A 22859-nucleotide genomic window follows, 5' to 3' on the forward strand; every position below is an offset into this window, starting at 1 on the left:
AATGACTTAAAACAATATTTAGAAACACTCATCTGAATAGTTTTACACTCTAAAACAAAACTGTGAGCTGTATTAACATTTTTTTTTTGTGTGTAAATATTTCCATATTTTATACAAAAATATATTTGTTTACCGGAATTACACGACAAAACTAATTAATTTCTATTTATTTTTTTTCTAATGTAAAGATAATTCCAAAATACTGTTTAAGGTTCTCTAAATATAATATCAGTTACAATAGAAAGTCTTCTTTTTAAAAAAGGATATTTTTCTTTTACTAAAAATACAACAAACTTGATTTGGATGGAAAGCAAATCCTGCTAGTGAGATTTTACTATCTATAGAAACGTTAAAGCCCACACCTTTTGCTTTTCTTATCATCATATTCTTATTCTTCAAAAGCCACGTTTTGGCTATTCTACTAGATCTCTCACAAAACCAAAAAAAAAAAAAAAAGTTAAAAAGAAAAATAAGGCCACGTTTCTACATCTACTAGTATCTTTTTAAAGATACGACTGTTAAGTATCACACTTATCATAAAAACGTGGTATTAAAAGAAAAAAAAAACTATTTAAAGATAAACACTAGAAATAGAACTATGAATGTTGTTAGTATGGTTGATCAAAGATTTTCCTAATATACCGGTCAATATTAATTTACATATGTTTTAACAAATTAAAATTTTGGTAGATTAAAAGTTTTTAGAAACGTAATAAAAAAAAGCATGACCCTAGAAATATTAAAAAAAGGGAGAAGAGATGCGAAACCAAAACAAGGCGTTATAAAAGGGAAAGAAGTGCCAAAAGAAGAAAACAGCCACTCACACCAAGCAAAGCAAATTAAGCAAAGCCAGCCAAAAATGGAAAATTGCTACTTATAGTAACTCTATTTTTTTTTTTCTTTATACAATTATAATAAAACCTAATTTTGGTCTAATTTTTTCTTTTTCTTTTTTTGTCCCATCCTTAGCCCCTTTCCCAATTGTCATATTTGATCGATTTCTAAAGAAAACCTCCCTTTATATATTCACACAAAATAAAAATAAATCTCTTCTTTATTAACATTACGAAGAAGAAGAAGGGCTCTCTTCTCTCTACTTCCTCTGTATCATCATCATCCATCATCTCTTTTTTGGATTTTACAGAAGCCCAGATTGATTTTTTTGATTCGTTCAGAGAGAGAGAGAGAGAGAGATATGGGGAGAGGAAAGATTGAGATTAAGAAGATTGAGAATGTCAACAGTCGTCAAGTCACTTTCTCCAAAAGACGAAACGGTTTGTTTAAGAAGGCTAAAGAGCTTTCGATTCTCTGTGACGCCGATGTCGCTCTTATCATCTTCTCCAGCACCGGCAAGATTTACGATTTCTCCAGCACCTGGTACTTTTTTTTATCATACGGAAACCAAAAGATTTTGTTTTTTGTTTTTTTTGGGCTTCTGTATCTGAAGCAGAGCAAAAACCCCTGTTTGTTTAATCGTCGTGATGATTGTTTCCTCTGTTATTATTAATCTGGTGAAATCTTTGGCTTTAAAGGTGAAACCTTTTTTTTGTGGGTTTTTGATTTAAGGGTTCATCTTTTGGAGAATCGAGATTGTGTTTCTTTGATTAGGATTTGTAATCGGATTAGTTTCTGAGTTGTTGTTAATAAACCCTCTAAATCACTGTTTAAGAAAATGCAGTTTGATACTATCTTTGGTATCTAAATATAGGTAGATGCTGTTGTGTGTATCAGTTTGTTAGAATCTGAAAGATTTTTTATAATTCCATGTTTATTAGACTACAGATGAGTTTGTTTGTGTCTAACAAAAGTGTGTTTTATCTCATCTTTTGTGAAGAAATTGAAGAATGTAGAAGTTGAGATTATTCATGGGTTTTTATTTTGGTTCTGTGATGATCATCAAACCAATTAAGGGATTTGTTTTTTTTCTTTCCAATCTGTGAAGTATGGAGCAAATTCTTTCGAGATATGGATACACTACTGCGTCTGCTGAGCATAAACAAAGAGAACAACAACTTCTACTTGGTGCTTCACATGACAATGAAGCTGTGGTATATGTCTATCCATAAAGCAGATATTTTTCTGTATCCCTTTTTCTTGATCTGATTTTGGATTTTCTGTATCCGTTGTTGCAGTTGCGAAATGATGATTCTATGAAGGGGGAACTTGAAAGATTACAGCTTGCAACTGAGTATGTGTCTCTCCCTGGATTTATATTTTGGTTTGTTCTTGTGTAAAGTTGTGGTCTTTCATTGGTTGTTTTCTGTTTGTTACCTGAACAGGAGATTGAAGGGTAAGGAGCTTGATGGTATGAGTTTCCCGGATCTTATTTCTCTTGAAACCCAGTTGAACGAGAGCTTGCGTAGTGTCAAGGATCAAAAGGTGAAGACAAAAGTACTAATTTATTCAAACATAGGGAGACAATTTTTTTGATTCATTCCTGACTTGTAAAGTTTCGTTTTGATTCCAGACAAAACTCTTGCTCAACCAGATTGAAAGATCCAGGTTACAGGTACGAACAGGGCCTCCCCAAATGTCAAAATCATAGTTATCATCGAATCTTGTACAATGCTGGAATCTCAATATCCTTGTTTTGTTGTTTCCTTATAATTATCAGGAGAAAAGAGCATTGGAAGAAAACCAAATCTTGCGCAGACAGGTAGAGAGAGATTCATCAAGCCCTTAAATTACCTTGGTCTGGTCTTTCACCATACATGACTGAGTTTAAATCTAAATTTGTTCTCAGGTAGAGTTGCTGGGGAGAGGTTCAGGACCAAAAGTGTTGAGTGAAATACCTCAAGCTTCTAGCCCAGAAGATGCTGATCCCGAGATCTCTTCATCAGATGATGATGAGAATGACAACGAGGAGCATCATTCGGACACTTCCTTGCAGTTGGGGTAAAGTGCAAACAAAAACCCTAGCTTCTGTTACAAGCTTTGTAATTTTTGAGGTACCTGAGAATTCTAAAAGCTTGTTTGGTTTTGTCTTTCTTAGGCTGGCATCGACGGGGTATTGTATAAAGAGAAAGAAGCCGAAGATGGAACAGGTCTGCGATAACTCTGGGAGTCAAGTGGCTTCTGATTAATGGAATCAACTATTCTTCTAATCCTGGTGTTTAGGAATTTTCTATGTATCTTCTTGTTCCTGGCTCTGTTGCTTTACTTTTAACTTTGGCGTCTCAAGTAGAGTTTTGCTTTAATGTTTAGGTGAACATTTTTTCTCAATCAAGAAGGGATTTGATTAATCTAATATGATAATAGATTTTCTTAGTTAAAGTTCCCACAACACACAACACTATGTGTGATGAATATACATTCTCTAACAAATTTCAGTAAAGTCAAGAAAACATAAACACATCGAAAACGACAGTATACATTGATAGCAAATGGTAGATCAGTAGATGAAAATTCAGCCAATAAAACAACAAATCGAATCGCTCATAGACATTGTTAGTCGATAACAGGTGAAGCTGCAAAAAACTCGTACATATGTAAAATATGCTTAAACAAAACCATCTCTATCCCTTTTGTTATGCCGGCCCATTTATAGTATTGGGCCTAAATATGTTATCTTTTTGGACTTTTTTAAAATAGATGATCTTGAACTGTGTCCGCTGTCCGGCATTTTAGGCCACCGACAATTCAAAGGTCTCCGACGGCCACCGACAATTCAAAGGTCTCCGACGGCTTAGACATAGCGCTGCTTAATTCCTTCCTATACAAAAAAATGATTCTGATATTTATGCTTGGGAGAAATAAATCATCAGATGGTAGACAAGCGGCAGTGAGTACAAGTTACTTTTTATTGTCAGTAAGTACAAACAGTACAACTCAGAGAAACTTTCAAAACGGATTATGTAGTGATAATTCGAGTTAAACGAAGTCAAGAGAGAGTATTTTAAAAACTGATTGTGAAATACCACATCGTTTAGGAGTCTAATTATATCAAACTTTTGTTGTGAAGACTACTACTAGTTTAATTGGTAACTCGACCCATGATTACGAAATAAGTCCACAATCATTTTATAATGCCAAAATTGTGACTAGTCGACACAAAAAATTGGTAACGTAACGAGTCTAAACGGAATATTAAATTTTAAAAAAAGGAACACAAGTCCCGGACCTAAAAACGTAAAACCTGCAGAAGAAGGAAACGCCACGTGTGCAGGAGCTTCATGAGAAGGTTCCAATGAGAATGAGATCCACCGTCATCACCAACACACACACAGTCACACTTGTTCTTTTTTTTTTTTTTTATAACTACACTTGTTCTCAAACAAAGTCAAATCACCGTTCTCATAGACCCTACATTATTTTTTTACTAATAGAACCATTCATTACGAGAGACCCTTGCTCATATATGTCTTCACCGTCCGATCACGGATCCTAGCTGTAATCAAGGGGGCAGAGTTAATGAAGTGGGTCTATGAATGAGAGAGAGTAGTAGTAACTAGTAACTGCCCTTTCATCACATTTATTGTTTATTTTCTTGTTTTTTTTTTGCCATTTTTGGTTTATTATAGGATTGGTAATAGGATTAACTAATTTTAAGATACGATTGCTTTGTTTGTTTTTTTCTTAGGTCGTTGAAAAAGTTTTCAGAAATGTGCAACGCCGGTTTGCATCGGTCAAAAAAAGCATGTGATCAGGGAAAAAAACTATATAAACTTGGATCAAGTTATGTATCAGCGTTTACATTACGTTTCCTTTTGTTTTTTTACGTTGTTTAACATATGGACTATATGGAGTAACAGAGTACAGACCATAACATAATCGTATACTATTCATTCCAATTCCGAAAATTACTCACCATTTCATTAATTTAAGAGGATGTTGCTTAAGATATCAAAACCACCATTTCAGTTACTCAACATTCAACTGCATTTTAACTTTTTTAATGGAGTATATTTTTGACCTCCATTACTAATTTGCATTTAACCGGTCAAAGTAATTATACACATACAGAAGAAAATAGGCTGAGAACGGTCAAACTTTTATTATTCTTAAAAGAAAATTAGGCACATCCCCTTTAATCACGTTTGAAAAAAGAAAAAAAAAAAACTGGTATAATTACTAAACATCCGGCCCATACTATACTGCTACTCTCTTCTCGACAAGGCTGAACTGGATACACTGAATTTTTTTACCAAGGAAGAAGGTTCCCTTTAATAAGGGAAGCAAGCACATTGCGCAATAAACATGTGATTCTATTCATAACTTAAAGTAAAGGGCAACATACCTACCTTATACAAAATGAGCTGAAACATTTAAAAATATATATATGGATATAATTATAATCTAATCTAATTATTTCTGAAAATTGTAAATGTTAACTACCTTATATTTTGTGAATATCTTAGTTTATTTAAACTTTATCTATCAAAACACTATTTACATTAATGGTTTATATTAATTTAACAGATTCAGTTAGAATCTTTATGTAGATTTAACTTTACTTTTTAGCAAGTAAAGTCAATAATAATTTTCCTCTTAATTTTTTTAAAGTCTCATCAATTTAATCAGTTAATTTTTTTCTTTTTTAATTTGGCTACCAGTATCGGGTCATTAAAATAAAATTTTAAGTTTTAATCCACCCATATTTTTTTGTCGTTTCCAAAATTAAATAAAAACCCGACCCGGAGATCCATTTCGTTGTTATCATCAATATAATAAAATCAAACAGAACAAATAAATAATTTTGAGAAGAAAGCCAAAAAAAAAAAAAAGAGTCTCTCGGCCTCTCGTCACCACTAACCCCAGAGTGGGGAAGAGAATACAGAAGAAGAAGAAGAAGAAGAAGAAGATATGGGTTTGATATCAGCGAAAGAGACGAAGCACAATAACAACACTAGAGGAGCCATGGGTTTGCTCTTAGTCTTCTTCCCTGACCACCACCACAACAACAACGACGACTCTCCTTCTTTTTCTCCTTCTTCTTCTTCTTCTCCGGCGGCAATAACGACTCTCTTCCGCACCAGATCTTCACGTCTTCTCCTCTCCAAAGCTCAATCAACAATCTCAATCTGCATCCTCCTCCTCTTCCTCACTCTCTTCCTCTTCACCCTCTCCACCTTCGAGCCTTCCTCTGGTTTTCCCTCCGTTTCTTCTCGTCCTCACCGTCGATTCCTCCTCAACCGCGACATCGTCGGATCTCAGCCCCTCCGTCGTCGTCGTTACGATCGATTCGCTCTCCAAGGCATGGGTACTCTGTTTCTCCGAGGGACCAGGAGCATGCAAGGCTTAATCGTAGCTCACCTCGCTTCCGACGCGACGGACGACGATCTCCGTCTCTTCATGCGCCTGCTCCACCGCTCCGGTGTCACTTCCAAATCCGACGTCGTTTTGCTCTTCAATTCGCCTTCCTCCTCTGGTTCTTCTAGATTCGCCGGATTGATCGAAGAGGAGAACGACTCGTTCTTAAAACTCGTCGATGTCCATCGGAGCTCGAATTCGTCGAATCAAATCGATTCGGTTTGGGGATTTAATCTGACCAAATTCATGAAGAAGACGTCATCTTCTTCACCAGAGCCTATCTGGGGGAAGAAGACTCACAGAGCTTCAAACGATTCGTCGTTGATTAATAACTCGACCGAGTCAACCGAGTTGACTCATGGCTCTGTACTGGGGTTCGACGTGACTGAGTTGGATCCTGAAAACTCGCTATCCGGGTTCATGGACCACGTTCCGATAAGTTTGAGGAGGTGGGCGTGTTACCCAATGCTGCTTGGTCGAGTAAGACGCAATTTCAAACACGTTATGCTCGTCGACGCTAAAACCTCCTTGTTCCTCGGCGACCCGTTTACCCGGATTCGTAACCGGAGCCCCGAGTCTGTCCTCTTTTTCTCCAAACACAGCAGCAAGAAAAGCTCTGATGTTAACCCGGCGATTCTGGTCGGCGGAGCCAAAGGGATCAGGAGACTGTCGAGCTCGATGCACACTGAGATCGTGAGAGCGGCGATGCAGCAGCAGCAGCACAAGAACAAGAAGAAGAGCTCTGTTACGGACTCGGTTGTGTTGAGCCAGCTAGTTGGGAATGTTCACATGGTGAAGAACTTTGAAGTGGTTGCGAGTGAGTCGGCGGTGCCGGAAGCGAGTTCGCTGGCTGAGTTGAGGACGAGAAACTCGGCGGCTTCGTCGATAAAGAATCATGATATAATACAACGCGGTAATGGTAATGGTAACAGTGATCATATTACTGATATAATTATGAAACGTATTTGTTCTTGTGAATTAGATTCTTCTGTTTATAATTACTGTTAGCATTTATTATTACTTTTAAGAAATTTACAAAAAAACAAAAATTTTGTACACATTTGACATTTGTTATGTTCTTAGATTTTGTTTTTCCTTTTTTCTACAGATGTTTTATTAGTATGTCCACGTTACGTTCTGTATTCATTATTGATTTGGTCTCCTTCGGAAATAATCATTGATAAAATCAGGAATGTATTGTTTTTTTTTTTCTGCATTTTATTATATTCAAAAATGTCGGTAATGGAACATTTTTGGAATTATTTATTTTGTTAGAAACTTCGAAATTAGTACTCTATGATTTTTTTTGTATCATAAAAATTGATTTTCTGTTTATTTTAATCAATTAAGGCTAAAAAATTGTGAATTTCAAAAATTAATAAATAAGAATTTAAAAGTTTGATGAATTACTATTGGTTAATAATTATAAAATATATTATTATATATAAAAAAATGCATCTATAGCTAAGCATTAAAAAAAATTTCTTAATTTATGTGAAAATTCTAAAATATCATTTATTGTGATACAGAGGGAGAGAATATTATTTTGGTGGGTTTCCGGCAAATAATATTTGATTCTCATTCGGTAGATAAACTCCACAAATTTTGATTCCTCACGTTGGGGTGCATATCTGATTGTAACAGATTTTTAATAGACTATTGATATATTATGTCTAAAAAAAAAGTCTGATCCAATTTTTAGAATGTTAGTTTCTTTCTATAATGCAAAATACTGGAAAGAAAACTAATTTTCGATAACAAAAACTTTTAAATTTTTTTACCATCACTGGATAACATATGACTCCGTTAGTTAAATCTGTCTATGAAAAAAGGCCTTTACGAGACCACTTATGATGATGGTATCACATGTTTCATAATTAGAAAATTTTGATTACTATATTGATTTGTTGTTTCTTCTTATAAAAAGACACACGTCGCATGTGTTTATTTGGTCTTTTGAGCTGGTTAAAGTCAATTTGCCCCTACTTTTTTTTTTTTTTTGTCTAACATTACACAAACTTTAGAAAACGTCTTTCTTCTTCAATTATTGAAATCTTATTATTTATAACAAAACAAATAATAATGCCATCACGAGTTTCATCGTTGGAATCGGATTCTCAATCTTCCTACCAATTATCTATCATCCAAGCCACATCAAAGGGTATATGCATAAACTCACACATAGGGAAAAGCTCATCGTCTAATCACTTTATTCGGTTTAAACGTTTTATCTCCACTCATTATATTCACTGGTTACATATCACTGTTTTTTTGTTAATTTTTTTTTTGGTTCAATAATGTTTTATCAAACGTTAGCATAAATGTTACACAGCACTTACACTTCCCACACCTCTTATAATGGAATGAGATTGTAAAATTACAAAACCTCCCCGCAATACATCATAAATCTTTGAACTGTTTTAAATGCTGATTTTTCGGGTTGCGTTTATATCCAAGCAGAATCAATTGTTTCAACTCACCTCTATTGTTCTTTCTTCAGTCCCATGGTTTCTCTGGATTTGAAGAAACCCACAAACCAATACGTTTCTACCTCGCCTACCTTCCCCACTTTGCGAGAACCATGGACTTATCATAAGCTATGTAATGCCAAGCAAAACCTTTCTTTAGCATTTTCTTCGGTACAAACATGGTTACATATCATTGTTGTTTTTTTTGAGTAATTTTTTATTATTATAAGTCTGTCAAAATACATTCCAAATGTTTAAACATAGAAAAAACTTCACTATTCGTTTTGAATAAACATATGTTTTGTGGAATTCTTAAGATGCTCAATTCAATGATAATGATAATTAAAATATTCATTTCTTGAAACTGCCAAGTATGTGCACATATATAGTTCTAACATATGATATAATATAATTAGTAAATCAATAATTGCTTTGGATATAGATGAAGTCAGTAGTATCTTTTGTATGTCCACAACACATTAAAGGCGTGAGCTTGTGAAAAAAGAAGATATGAACACAAAAGAAAACAAAGGAGAAAATACTTGTTAAAAATTAAAATAAAAGTGGGGTTGGTTATTCTTTCAAGGAGTAGTAATGTAGTATAGCAAGTTTAAGTGGCTTCATTTAGAAGCCAAGAATTCACAATTATCCATAACAAGTAGGCGTGCTTTTGCTTTGCTTTTCTTTATTTACCATCTCAACGACGTTTATTCTAAAGGAATATATTATAGTTACCAATCAAATATTGTATTGATCAATCACTCTCTGTAGTAAGAACCTTATTTTATGTTTTGAAAAACAGTGATGGTGTTGGAGTTTTCTAATGAGCTACTATTGCAAGTTATGGAGCTTCTCAACCTTGGCTATTATACAAATAAGAGAGAAGCTAAACTTTAATTAAATTAAAGTTTTTTTTTTATTAAAGGTCGCGCAGCCGCGCCTTTATTTCTTTAATAGTATTAGAACACTGACAAGTGACAAAAATGATAAATTTCATTTAATGAATTTAGCAAGTGGCTTGCCGGAGTAGTACTTTGTAGTGGTAATGGAGGAGGGTTATACATTATGTATTTCTATGTCCTTTATGTTATACGATTAAGGATTGAAAACATTCATTCTTCCTACTAAAATTATAACATTACTGTACGTTGTTTATTCTATTTCTACACGTGGAAATGAAAGATTAACTACAAGAAAGATTTTACGTTAATTTTATAAATAAATGTCTTTCTTTCATTTCATAGTAGTATCTATTTTAAAAGTGGTCTAGTGTATATTTATTTCCTTGGAGTTTGTTAATTCAATTCATCCATATGTTGGCAAAAAGAGAAAAGAACCGACACTCTTTTCTTCCATACATGTGTCAATGCCTCATTGGTAGTATAGGTTGCATTTTCCTTTTAGAGTGTGGACCCTCTCCAGCTTGGACAAAGAGTTCGTGCAAAGACTCTCTACTAGATACTGTATTATGGCTGCTGCGAGCTGACCTGTCCCTCGCTCGAACCCACGTCGTATATTGCCCAGCCACATATTCATACGTAACTTCCAAGATTTTTTTTGTCTGTCGGTTCTTTTATAAGGTCAATGCCACTATAGTAACGACCATTACAACTTACAAGTTATTAGACCAAACGACTTTAGATCAATACATGTTAGTATTTTGACTAACATAAGTGATGTTTAATGCGATTCTTACGTTTTATGGGTTTAATTTAGTTTGTTAAGTATGAGTGACTATAAATGCAGTTCTTATAAACAAGACTTAAATTATCGTGTTAGGTGATAACCATTTTTCCAAAAGAAGATTTAATATGAGCACTTAGTGTGTTGGATTCCATCGAATCTTGTGTGAGTTTTATTATCATCACCACCTTGAAAAATAATGCAAAAATTGACGTCATCATTCTGATTCCCAACTAATTTTTTCCTTTGATTTGTTGCACAGTAAAAAAAAAAAAGGCTAAGAAATTAGATGCCAAATTGGTGGAGACCAGGTCAGGCATAAATGTGGTTGTTCTTCTTTTATATTCCTTACTTTTTTGATCACTTCATGATTCTGATAAATAATTTCACTGCATTTACTTCAACACACATTTCTGTCATGTACTATGAGTCTAAGACAGCTTTGCTAGTTGAACATACATAGAAGTGGAACAACAAAAGCAAATGGTGCGTCTCAATTGTCAAACGGATCTAAAACACCCATACATTGAAATTTATTGAGTTTACAAGTAGACGTTTCTGTTCATTAACAATCAAAATAATGTGAAATCCAAATCAAAGAATTTACTAACCACCACCACACAAGACACAGCTGTCCTGACCCCAAAAAAAAATGCACAACAGTTTATGATATATCAAATCATTACAATAACACATCATTTTGTGATAAGAATATGAAGAATCAAAACCCGGATCCCAACCCCACCCATGAAAAATAAATATTTTGAAAAATCAAAACATTATAGGAAAACTGAAGGAACAAAAAAAGAAAGAACTGTTCATTGTCTTCATAGCTGCAACACTGAGGTCAATACATAACCAATAACACAATGGCAAATCGTGTATTTGATCTTAGTATATATCTGAGGAGGATTATTGGATGTTTCCACCTGCGATTTTTGTTTTTTGTTTTGGGAGAATTCTTAGAACAAGTCGAATTTCTTCTTCAGTAAATCTTGCTTCCATCTAGGCAATTTGTAGAATGTTTCTTTCTCCATACCAAATACAGTCTTGAACTCTTCCTCAGACAGGTAAGCCTGATAGATTGGGTTGAGTAATATGATACCGACAATTCATGCTCAAATTAAGACGAGGTAAGAAAAAAAAAAGCTAATTCGGCTCAAGTGATTCACCTCTCTGCGTTTGAAGTCAATTCCTGTCACTGGTGTCTCAGATTTCGCTTGTAGTCGTGCGTAGGTGAAGGTTGCTCCAGTTGTTTCTGCTTCAGAATCATCCTGCTTTGGTTTTACTTCCTCAGCACTTGCTTCTGCTGTAGGTGAAACTTCCTCATCTTCTTTGGCTTCAGTAGCTTCTTCGGAAGCCTCCACTTCTGAGAAAGCTTTCTCATCTTTTGCTTCAGCTGTAACCACACATACTCATAGTGATCAAGCGATACAAGAGTTCAAGATATACTGACATAAGGACTACGCTTGTAGGTTACAGTCTGTTTCTGCAGATAGTAAATTCTACATTTTTACTTTTGTTTAATCAAAAATCATGTGTCCTGTATGGTTTGTACTTATCTGCAATAGATCAATACTGTTAAAGAACTTACCAGAAGGGCTGGTATCAGGTGATTTCTTCTTCTCGGCAGTGAGAACTTGCGAGAGAGCAGCCACTGCTGCTGCTCTTTGTGACGCCTGACTTGTCAATCCTGGTCTTCGTGGAGGTGACTTTGATGATGGTGAAGAATTAAATGCAGATGATAAGGCGGCTAAAGCTTCAGCCCTTTGTCTTGGACCTCCTTGACTTCCATTTGATCTATCTCGGCTCTGCAGTTAAACAAAGATCAAGAACATGGGACAATAGTAGCTGTGATTTGCTAAACATGCCACAGTAAAACGCAACTGGCAAACGCCAGATTCTAACTAGAATTATGTTCTCTGCCTAAGCTGAAAAGCAGTAAGCAGATATGTGCCTTAACGGCTTAAACCCTAATAAATTATTTGAAGGCAGTCAAAGGTTTGGATAAATTTGAGAAATTCATGACAGGGAACCTCGTTAAAAATGGATTCAGAGCCTTTGTTCTTCATGGAAGTTCACATGATAAGTCAATATCTTCATAAGTGTATCAGAAAGAATCTAGTAGAAACATCAAAAAGGAGCTTAGAGTCTTAAGAGTCTTTACCGGAGAGCTTGTTCTCCCGGAAGAAGAATTAAATGCAGATGTCAGAGCAGCCAAAGCAGCAGCCCTTTGCCTTGGTCCTTGGTTCCCACTGCTAGACTGATCCTGCAGCAGAGGGGTATATTGTGAATCAACGGTTCCGAATGTAATATAGTATATAACAAAGGAGAGTCATCTATAGCTGGGTTTCCATTGTCACATCTATTCTTCTCTGCTACTGTTAAACAAGGAAACATAAAACACAGGCATGTTGTATCTCCAACTTTCCCCAGTAAGCATCTTAACTAAGTGTTTACCTCCACAACGTGGTGTGTACCAAGTAATAATGCTGCCTTCTTCTGGAAGGAATTCCCTTGCACCTGTATTACAGATAACCCAAGCTAAATCTGAGAAAAAAGTGGAACTTTACCGAAAAGTCAATGGAAATCAGACTAAACTTCTTGCTTTCTGACAGAGCTTCCCCTCAGTTTAATATAGATCTGTCCTCCTCTACACATGTAGAGCTTCCTCAGTTTTATCTAGCCTACTGTTCAATTTAACAAATGAGATGTGATCTCTAACTTCATTCTTTATAAGGGTGCTGACAACAGAACTGGCATTTGCATAGAGTGTAACAAACTTAATTCCTTTTCAATGAGTATGATCCCGAACCCTCTCTAACACTATCACATTAACAGCACCCTATTAAAAATAGACTCCCTTCTCATGGTAATAACCCAAAAGATATCTGCGAACAGAAAATCTTACAGTAGCTTTAGTAGAATCCCATGAAAAATAAGTGGTGAAGAAGCAGGGTTCATTTCCCTCCGTGATTTTGTATAATGGAACTTTTGGAGACAAGCCTTCCAGGGAACCAGCCAGATCTATGTATCTCTGCGCAAAAATGTACAATGAGCAAACAAGATAGAAAAGGAGCAGCAATAACTGATGCCGAGAAGCAAAATTGATGAAGCATATTACCTGGCCAATCTCAAAGGCAGTTTGTTTTTCCTTGGGATCCACACATTGACCAACCCAGACAAAAACTTCAGCATGAGTATCTAGTAAATGCATTTCCTCCGTCAAGAGGTCATCTTGATCAAAGTTGTGAATCTCTTCAACCTGTGCAGGGTAATGTTAAAACATGCACACATCTTGATAAAAAAAATTGGATATATTTTTCCTAAATTCTTACCTGAAACTTTCCTGAGGATCCATTTAGACACATTGTAAAGAAGAAGATAACGTTAGTATATGCAAGTTTATTAACAACAAATATGACCCTATTAGAGATGTTTTAACCCTCAGAATTGAGGTCCCGATTTCAATTACCTCTGTTAAAGGAAAAGGAAAACAAGTGAGGATCCCTGACAGTTTCAGCGGAAACCTTCTTGCTGGTGAAGTTCTGTTTTCCCCCAAGTGCAAACCAAAAGGATGAGCTCTCTGTTCCCTCTTTTGCGTGTTTGATAGTAATTCCAGGCTGACTTATCAAGAAAAAAGATGATTAATTTACCATGAAGAACAGTGATAAGAAGTACGAGTGAGTTTCTATTTAGTAAGCTTTATATAAATTATACAGTCCTCCGGCTTAGACAATTTCAGCTAAACTAAAATCTAAGATAGCACCATTAGAATACCTTTAAGAATTCAGCAACTTTAGCAGCCAGTTCTTGTTGCTCATGCGTACTATGGTTTCCATGCCAAAGGAACATGGAAGTACCAGATTGCAGAAGGAAGCAGTCATAAGAGTTTAAAGAAGTGGCCACCTGCAGAAAGGAGTAATAGAACATTACATGATCACACAAATAGGTAGCCAACGTTTGAACAGTGTAAAGTAGAAAAATGACTTCGCAAGAGAGAACATAAAGTAGGAAAGTACCGTTTCAACTTGTAGTGCTTTATTATTGTGAACTCCAGTTCCAGACACTTGAATAAGTGCAATTGATTCCGGAGTGTAGGTTTCATCTGATGAACCTTTCTCTGTCATACTATTTTTGTAACCAGAGCTCAAACCACCCTAAAAGTTTATGTAACTGTATCAATTACCAATATATACTCTTGCAGCAAAAATCAACTTGTATTAACAATGAAAAGAAAAATACCTTAAGAACCACCATATGTTGAAAAAGTGCAACAAATTGTGGAGGTTCTTTACCCTCATATATACGGACCTGCAAGATGATCAAGTTATTTAACAATCTTTCAGTGCTAGTGGCCATTACTTGCAATGACAAAACATGGTACCTGCACTGGTCTTCCCTTCAACGAATTTGTCATTATGCTCGCTAGACGAACTGCTGTTTCTTGATCCTCCTAAACTCGGGAGAAAACATAAGTTAGATGGCTAAATTCAACATGTTCAAATATATACATAAAGCCATAAACTGAATATATGAAATCCATTACAATATATACTCAAACTTTGAGGGCTACCTCAAAAGTCAAGAGGCAATAAATCATAACCATAAAATACAATAGTAATAGCATTCCCCAATAACTAAAGATTTAAACTGCAGAAAATTCACAAATATGAAGTTTGCAACATCTTGCTCCTTATAAGGTCGATACCCAAAATAGCAGATAAAATCATATAGACCCAACCAGGTTTCAAGCTTACTTATAAAATGTCGTAAAAGAGAACACCAGGTAGAAGCTAAAACATGCCGTCTTAGTCAATATATCATGTCTTCGTATCCTCTTTCCAGTAACTAACAGAGGAGCTAAAAATACTAATAGAAGAAATCGGGACTTCTTTTTTTTTTCTATTAATAAAAATATTAAAGGACCACATAGCAGTCCTCAGCATGTTTGTTATTTTCTCAAATCCTTTTCCCATGATTACCTGATTACTATTCTTTCCAAACCAACAGCACAGGAAGTAGTCTTCTTTCCTTTCACCAGAATGGTAAGTATAAAGGACCACATAGCAGTCCCCAGAATAGAGTTTTCCGACATCATCTTTGGATAGAGGAGTCTTGGAGTTGCCATCAATGTACCAAACCTATTACACGGGCTTAATGAGTTGGGATGAAATTAACCAATTAAGATTGAGTAAATAACAGCACAACAAGTCGGGAGACACAACAGACCTCCAACTTTCCGCCTCCTTCAAGCAATGGTGGAATCTCCTCATTAACTGTTGTGCTTTTTGACAGGCCCTTCAACCCAACACCTTGTTGCTTAAGTAATGCTACACAATAGCAAAGTACCAAAGTAAGTCAGGGCTAAGAGATCACTCAATTTTTTATTAACGATTAGAGTATCAACACAATCTTTACCAGCGACTTTTCCTCGTCCTTCTTCGTTAGCAGGAGTTGCTGAGCCTGATGGCCAAGAGTCAAAGTTAGACTTGAAAGAATGAGGCTCATAACCTTGGATAACACGGGTTATGCGTGTCGCCTTTGGCCTATTTTCACTAGCAACAAAATCCTGGAGAGGATAGTAAAAGTGAGAATCGATGCTCCGATATTCTAAGGGCTAAGCAAGTTAGCCGATTCTAGTGTTTACCTCAGCAGCTTGGATAGCAGTTTTTCTCTCTTCCACTTGAGTCACTCGGCCAACCCAGATAAATACCTCAGAACCGCAGTCCAAAAGGTAGCATTTATTGTTTTCCAGCATAGATTTGGATAAATCACCTTCTATTGATTCCACCTTACCATCCGCGATACTAAAAAGGGGGTAACTATAAATCAATTTCCATAAACTAAGGCATAAATATAATAGGTAATATTGAAAAACAAAATGACAGTAAGCCATCAGGGTAGTTATATAACAGTGGTTAGAGCAAAAAAACAGCCGAACACCAATAGAGCAGATCAAAAGGACGACAAGTACCTATAAAGCTTAGGCGGAGTTGTCTCCGGAATACTTTCATCCTCACTAGCAACCTTCCTTGCTATTGGAGCAAAACCCCCAAAGAGGACCCAGAACTCGCCAGAATCTGATTCTGTATCTAACTTTCCATCATCTGTTATGCAAGGAAATCATTATACGTGCATGAGTACCACAATAAACTGTACCACTTAAAAAAACTTAATTGAGCATCCAACTGCTGCTTGATTGACTGAGCAAAACGTGAAAAAGAAGATATTCAAAAATTAACAGTAAATTCATCTACTGCAACTTACCAACAATAGCAACGTCACAGGTTCCTTCATGAAACTTGTCTTTCAAATATTGAACAACTACCAACGCTTTAGCTCTCTCTTGGATATTTGAATTTGCACCATTAAATTGATAAATCTTCTCCTTGGTGTCCAAGATAAACACATCATCATGATTCAGTGATGAGCGAGCAAAAGGAACCTACACAAGAAAACAGATGAGTAAATACTTAGTAGTACTGATGCGAAGAGAGTACAACACTACAAAATATCTGCAGAAAAAGAAACCTGCTTCAAGTGGACAGCACGTTTCNGTAGAGCAGATCAAAAGGAAGATAAGTACCTATAAAGCTTAGGCGGAGTTGTCTCCGGAATAATTTCATCCTCACTAGCAACCTTCCTAGCTATTGGAGCAAAACCCCCAAAGAGGACCCAGAACTCGCCAGAATCTGATTCTGTATCTAACTTTCCATCATCTGTTATGCAAGGAAATCATTATACATGCATGAGTACCACAATAAACTGTACCACTTTAAAAAAAAAGTTAATCCAACTGCTGCTTGATTGACTGAGCAAAACGTGAAAAAGAAGATATTCAAAAATTAACAGTAAATTCATCTACTGCAACTTACCAACAATAGCAACGTCACAGGTTCCTTCATGAAACTTGTCTTTCAAATATTGAACAACTACCAACGCTTTAGCTCTCTCTTGGATATTTGAATTTGCACCATTAAATTGATAAATCTTCTCCTTGGTGTCCAAGATAAACACATCATCATGATTCAGTGATGAGCGAGCAAAAGGAACCTACACAAGAAAACAGATGAGTAAATACTTAGTAGTACTGATGCGAAGAGAGTACAACACTACAAAATATCTGCAGAAAAAGAAACCTGCTTCAAGTGGACAGCACGTTTCCCTTTGCAGGTATACAGCCGGGTTTCAAACTCATCCTCCTCAGTTTTTCTAAATCCAGACGCAACACCGCCCTCTAGTGGTATAATGCAAGGCTTGAAGTAAGACAAGAATTTGTCAGATTCATGACCTTGAATTTCACGGTATTGGACAGCTCGGCCTCCAAGAGCTGCATCAAGTTCAACTGTCTTGACAGCTGCTGTTCCAGCTTCATCCTGGAATCGTCATTCGCAGATTAGTAATAATGGTGATTCACCTTTGCTTGTCTTCAAAATAAATGAAGTTAGAACGTAATATATGCTTTCATTCTACAAAAACTCCGAAAAATAATACCTGGCTGGTATCTTTACCAATCCAAAAATGTATATCAAATAGATAAGCGCCCCCCTTATTCTGTGTTGTCTGCACATATGAAAGATAAACATGATAAATCTGAAAGATAAAAGGAGCATATAGTTCATACATCTGTAAGCTAGTATAAAGGTATTATCTTATATAATCTTCTCTTGAAGTGTATATAAAAAGGGAAGAAGAACAGTGGAAGAAATTCCAAACCTGCAAGACAATGTATGTATCTCCCATATAGAACTTTCCATGTTCAGACTTTGGCACTGGCACTGGTTCAAAATTTTCGATTCTCCAGATTTCGGTACCTCTAAGTAATGTTAAGTTCAACATCTCAGACAGCAGCAAAACATTCAACAATACCAACAAACTAGTGCATACCCACAAGAAATTGCATTTTCCTCTCTGTACTTCCGTTCATCAGTAGGAAACAATTATAAATTGCTTCACCACCTTACACTAATATTATAGCAAAGCGGGAAATAAATATTGTGAAAGGATACGGTTTCTGCCCGATTCCTTGAAACGCAGGATCCAATACTTTAGTTGACCCAGACATTTTGTATGCAATAGTTAATCTCTTCCTTTATGTGAAAATACATAAACCACCTGTCGAAAAACATAGAGCAAGCAGAAAAAAAATAAGAAGGTAAGAGATTGTTTTGTAAGCTGAAATTGGCGATTGGATAGGACCCTATAGAAGACTAAAGAGCAACACAAAGGTCAGGTTTCTCTAAATGACAATCATATATGAGAATATACAGTATTAAGTACAAGCATGTTTGAGCTATATATAAGCTCAACAACAATCTTGCAAAGAGTAGTCAGTTCTCTCCCACAATTCATTATTGCCTGGAAATCAAATCATTCAAGATATTGTGTGATTCCTCAAGGAAAGGGGTTGCTAAAAAGCTCGGTTGTGAAATGATATAATCACTGAACAGGAGCCAGAGGGAATACAGGGAACTCTTATAAGATTAGCTTCGACGAATATTGAATCAAACCTTCCTAAGAACCATCCCCGCCACCAAGCTCCAAAACTTTATTAACAGCAAGAGCTCGAGGATGTCAATGTTATAGTGAAGACAAAACCACTTGCTAGACAATAAAACTCAGTCGTGATCCAGCTTTGAAGTAATAAATAGACACACACACTCACAAAAATCCTGTTGTAGCAACCTCTTGTGTATTGGTTTTGAAGATTTGGGTCAGCTAGAGATCGAGATAAAATTCTAGTTGATCAGTGTACCGTGTACTACATCAAAGTGCTCCCTTTTGTTTCTTATGATCTCTAATAAGTCTTTAAGTTCAGAGAAACTCTTAAAGTTAAGCGATTTCAAGGAAATAATTAGAGATTTATACAGAACCCACAATAGCAACTAAACAGATAAAATTACAAAACAATTTAAGGAGAGATCTCAAGCACGAAGCAGAACGAGAAACTCAGATTCAAGAAGTAGAAACCCAGAGATCCAATTCATGATGATCAGGAAAAGAACAAAAAAAAAACGCTAACTGAATCGAAATCAGCTGATCCCGTATAAGCAAACGTACCTGAAAAGACAGATCTTTGAGTAGCATGCACTGTGAAACAAACAAATGCACTGTGAAACAAACAAAGAGATGAGAGAGATCAGGAACAAGAAGCACATGAAAAAGGATGAAGAAAAAAAAAAAGGGAGGAAGCAAAATTGAATTATTGAAAGGAGAAGACGTGCGCTGTGTTATACCTTTTTTATTCTCTTTTTGCTTTATTATCCAAACAGATTTGTAGAATTTGAGTTTCGTTTCGTGGGAAGATTATATGATTTTTTACAGTGTGCGTAGTAGACGAGGTGAGGAAGACGAAGGAGGAGACATCATAATAAGTTTTTAAGGAAAGAAGAAGAAGACCGGAACAGAGATCCCCCCCCCCCCCTTTTTTATTTATTAAATGATGTAACTATTGTATTAAGGCAAAAGCATTAAAGATGATACCCACAGTAATTATGGCTTCCCTTTTTTTTTTTTACCTTCTAATTATTTTATATCTTGATTCTTCACCAATGCCTTTTAAAAAAATATACCTTCATACTGAGTTTGAACTTGGTACACGATGTTAAAAGCTCGAACATGAACAGGAGGAATAAACAAAAAAAACTTTGAAGCATTATTATAAGCAGACACTAAACTATTATTTAAAAAACCATCATCATTTCAAGACGACATTGGGTCCATTTCGCATGTGAATAGGCACAACACAAACATTTAAACTCTTTTTAAAAAGATTTACATTAGATGAACTTATGCAGGGAAAACGAACTATTTCCCCCTAAGAACTATCATATCTTGCTGTATGGAACCCGAACTACGGACACGAGCTATATATCCCTGTCAACTATTCTTGACACCTATTTCTTCCCAAATCGAAAGTTTTACACTTATATCACCCCGAATTAAAAGTTCGAGATCTAATTACACCTAATCTTGGGTTTGTCATGGTTTACTATTTGCTTAACCGTCTAACGAAAAGCCTAAACCAATTTAGACCCGATTAAACCTATTTTGACCCAAATTTATCGAGATAACCAATTAACCATAATTTGACCCGATTGTTTTCGATTTTTAGTGGTTTTGACCCGATTAAACATTGTTTGAAACCCAAAATCATCTATAGAACCCTAAATTGAGAAATCCCCAAAAAGAGAAATACCCTAAATTGAGAAATCCCCAAAAAGAGAAATCCGAGTTCAATCGATTTGATGGCGTTAATCGAAAGAGATCCCGGCGGCCCAACGCCTGATTACGACGAAGAAGGTGAAGATAGAGACCAATTTCACATCGAGCAGATGATTGAGGAGTTTGTCGATGAACCTCCAATCCGCCACGATGTGTACCCGGAGAGTGAAGACGACGGTGACAATGGTCCGGTAAGAGCTCGTACGAATATGAGGCGTGGTAATGGGGAGTTGTTCTACAAGCAGGCGTTTTTCAATGGGGTGGCTTTCAAGGAGGCGGTTCTCGATTATGTTCTCAAAACTGGGAGAAATCTGAAGCAGTACAGGTATGATAAAGCGAAAATAGGGTTTAAATGTGTTGGTGTTAATGATGAGGATGGATCTAAATGTGAGTGGAAGGTTTATGCGTCAATTCTGTCAAATGATAAGATGTGGAGGATCAATAGGTTCATCGATAAGCATAGCTGTATTCCAAATGGAGAGTGTGAGATGTTAACAGTGCCGCATATAGCTAGGTTGTTTGTTGATAAGATTAGGGATGATCCTGAGTTCTTCATGCCAAGGAAGATTGAAGAAATTGTAAAGGCAGATTGGAAGATCAGTATCACTAGGCCTCAGTGTCAAGCTGCTAGGAAGACAGCTTTAAAGTGGATTGAGAGGGAGTATGATGAGCAGTTCCATAGATTAAGAGATTATGCAGCTGAGATTATGGAAGCAAACCCGAATTCACATGTTGAGGTCGAATGTATTACGGATGATGATGGTAAAGACATGTTCAACAGGTTCTATGTTTGTTTTGACAACATAAGAAGAACATGGATGGCGACTTGTAGGCCGATCATAGGAATTGATGGTTGCTTTTTGAAGAATAAGATTAAGGGTCAGCTATTGGTAGCTTTAGGCAGAGATGCAAACAATGGTATATATCCAATAGCATGGGGAGTTGTCAAGGTTGAGAACTATGAAAATTGGTTATGGTTTGCTAAGTTGTTGAAAGAAGACTTTGTGTTAAACAATGGTGATGGATTCATCCTGATGTCCGATAGGCAAAAGGCAAGTTTATTCTTTTTATTTAACTTCCCTTATGCTTTTATTTTGTCTTCTCTTATTTAACTTGACTTATGCTTTTACGTCTCAGGGATTGATCAAGGCTGCTTCTGTGGAGTTACCAAAGATAGAGCATCAGATGTGTGTTCAACACATCTACGGTAACTTGAAAAAGGCTCATGGAAATAAAACCCGACTGAAGCCACTGCTTTGGAATTTGGCATGGTCTTACAATGAGTCAGAGTATAGGCAGCATTTGGAGAGGATCTTTGCTTACGATTTTCGCATGTACAGTGATGTAATGAGGACAAATCCAAAGAGTTGGTGTAGGGCATTCCACAAGGTTGGTAATTACTGCGNGTTGAGAACTATGAAAATTGGTTATGGTTTGCTAAGTTGTTGAAAGAAGACTTTGTGTTAAACAATGGTGATGGATTCATCCTGATGTCCGATAGGCAAAAGGCAAGTTTATTCTTTTTATTTAACTTCCCTTATGCTTTTATTTTGTCTTCTCTTATTTAACTTGACTTATGCTTTTACGTCTCAGGGATTGATCAAGGCTGCTTCTGTGGAGTTACCAAAGATAGAGCATCAGATGTGTGTTCAACACATCTACGGTAACTTGAAAAAGGCTCATGGAAATAAAACCCGACTGAAGCCACTGCTTTGGAATTTGGCATGGTCTTACAATGAGTCAGAGTATAGGCAGCATTTGGAGAGGATCTTTGCTTACGATTCTCGCGTGTACAGTGATGTAATGAGGACAAATCCAAAGAGTTGGTGTAGGGCATTCCACAAGGTTGGTAATTACTGCGAAGATGTCGACAATAACTCGACAGAGTCTTTTAACAGCTCCATCAACAAGGCAAGAGAGAAGCCTTTTGTTGCCATGTTAGAGACAATAAGACGACTGGCCATGGTGCGAATTGCAAAGAGGTCTGCCATATCTAATTCTCACACAGGTAAAATTCATCTTATCCTTATGTATTATTTGTTGTGTTTATAGATTCTCATGTTTTTCGCAAATGTTTGCAGGGATCTGTACTCCATATGTTGTTAAGTTTCTTGCGGCTGAGCACAAAGCAGCATCTACGGCTAAGGTATCAACAAGCACAAATGGGACCTTCGAAGTCAAAGTCAGTGGAGACACTCACCGTGTTTGTCTAAAGAAGATGACTTGTACGTG

General features: G+C 36.2%; 3 protein-coding genes across 3 annotated transcripts; 2 read left to right on the plus strand and 1 right to left on the minus strand.

Moving 5' to 3' along the window:
- LOC104781644 (agamous-like MADS-box protein AGL18) lies at positions 1099-3247 on the plus strand. Its single transcript, XM_010506364.2, has 8 exons — positions 1099-1377; positions 1943-2048; positions 2133-2188; positions 2280-2379; positions 2468-2509; positions 2615-2656; positions 2744-2895; positions 2993-3247. Exons 1-8 carry the CDS (start codon positions 1196-1198, stop codon positions 3081-3083), a joined length of 771 nt encoding a protein of 256 aa, XP_010504666.1. The 5' UTR covers positions 1099-1195; the 3' UTR covers positions 3084-3247.
- LOC104781645 lies at positions 5682-7395 on the plus strand. The gene has a single exon (XM_010506365.2). It carries the CDS (start codon positions 5803-5805, stop codon positions 7255-7257), a length of 1455 nt encoding a protein of 484 aa, XP_010504667.1. The 5' UTR covers positions 5682-5802; the 3' UTR covers positions 7258-7395.
- On the minus strand, positions 11160-19825 carry LOC104781646 (villin-3). The gene is made up of 25 exons (XM_010506367.2): positions 19640-19825; positions 19464-19513; positions 18413-18518; positions 18120-18219; positions 17898-17966; positions 17543-17779; positions 17279-17456; positions 16990-17122; positions 16051-16210; positions 15822-15972; positions 15633-15733; positions 15386-15544; positions 14788-14856; positions 14646-14714; positions 14423-14560; positions 14181-14309; positions 13876-14023; positions 13739-13749; positions 13525-13665; positions 13312-13437; positions 12861-12923; positions 12568-12669; positions 11995-12211; positions 11573-11799; positions 11160-11476 (listed from the first exon to the last, which is right to left on the minus strand). Exons 3-25 carry the CDS (start codon positions 18466-18468, stop codon positions 11363-11365), a joined length of 2898 nt encoding a protein of 965 aa, XP_010504669.1. The 5' UTR covers positions 18469-18518; positions 19464-19513; positions 19640-19825; the 3' UTR covers positions 11160-11362.

This window comes from Camelina sativa, chromosome 4, assembly GCF_000633955.1.
Source record: "Camelina sativa cultivar DH55 chromosome 4, Cs, whole genome shotgun sequence".
Taxonomy (NCBI): domain Eukaryota; kingdom Viridiplantae; phylum Streptophyta; class Magnoliopsida; order Brassicales; family Brassicaceae; genus Camelina; species Camelina sativa.

Excerpts from the sequence above, each read along its gene's own strand:
- LOC104781645 (XM_010506365.2), top strand. The coding sequence starts at position 5,803 with ATGGGTTTGATATCAGCGAAAGAGACGAAGCACAATAACAACACTAGA.
- LOC104781646 (XM_010506367.2), bottom strand. The coding sequence starts at position 18,468 with ATGTCTGGGTCAACTAAAGTATTGGATCCTGCGTTTCAAGGAATCGGG. Across the intron at positions 14,857-15,385 it reads TTGGAAAGAATAGTAATCAG|GAGGATCAAGAAACAGCAGT; the intron begins GTAATCATGGGA and ends TCCCGAGTTTAG. Across the intron at positions 14,310-14,422 it reads AAGCACTACAAGTTGAAACG|GTGGCCACTTCTTTAAACTC; the intron begins GTACTTTCCTAC and ends TCCTTTCTGCAG.
- LOC104781644 (XM_010506364.2), top strand. The coding sequence starts at position 1,196 with ATGGGGAGAGGAAAGATTGAGATTAAGAAGATTGAGAATGTCAACAGT. Across the intron at positions 2,657-2,743 it reads ACCAAATCTTGCGCAGACAG|GTAGAGTTGCTGGGGAGAGG; the intron begins GTAGAGAGAGAT and ends ATTTGTTCTCAG. Across the intron at positions 2,896-2,992 it reads GACACTTCCTTGCAGTTGGG|GCTGGCATCGACGGGGTATT; the intron begins GTAAAGTGCAAA and ends TGTCTTTCTTAG.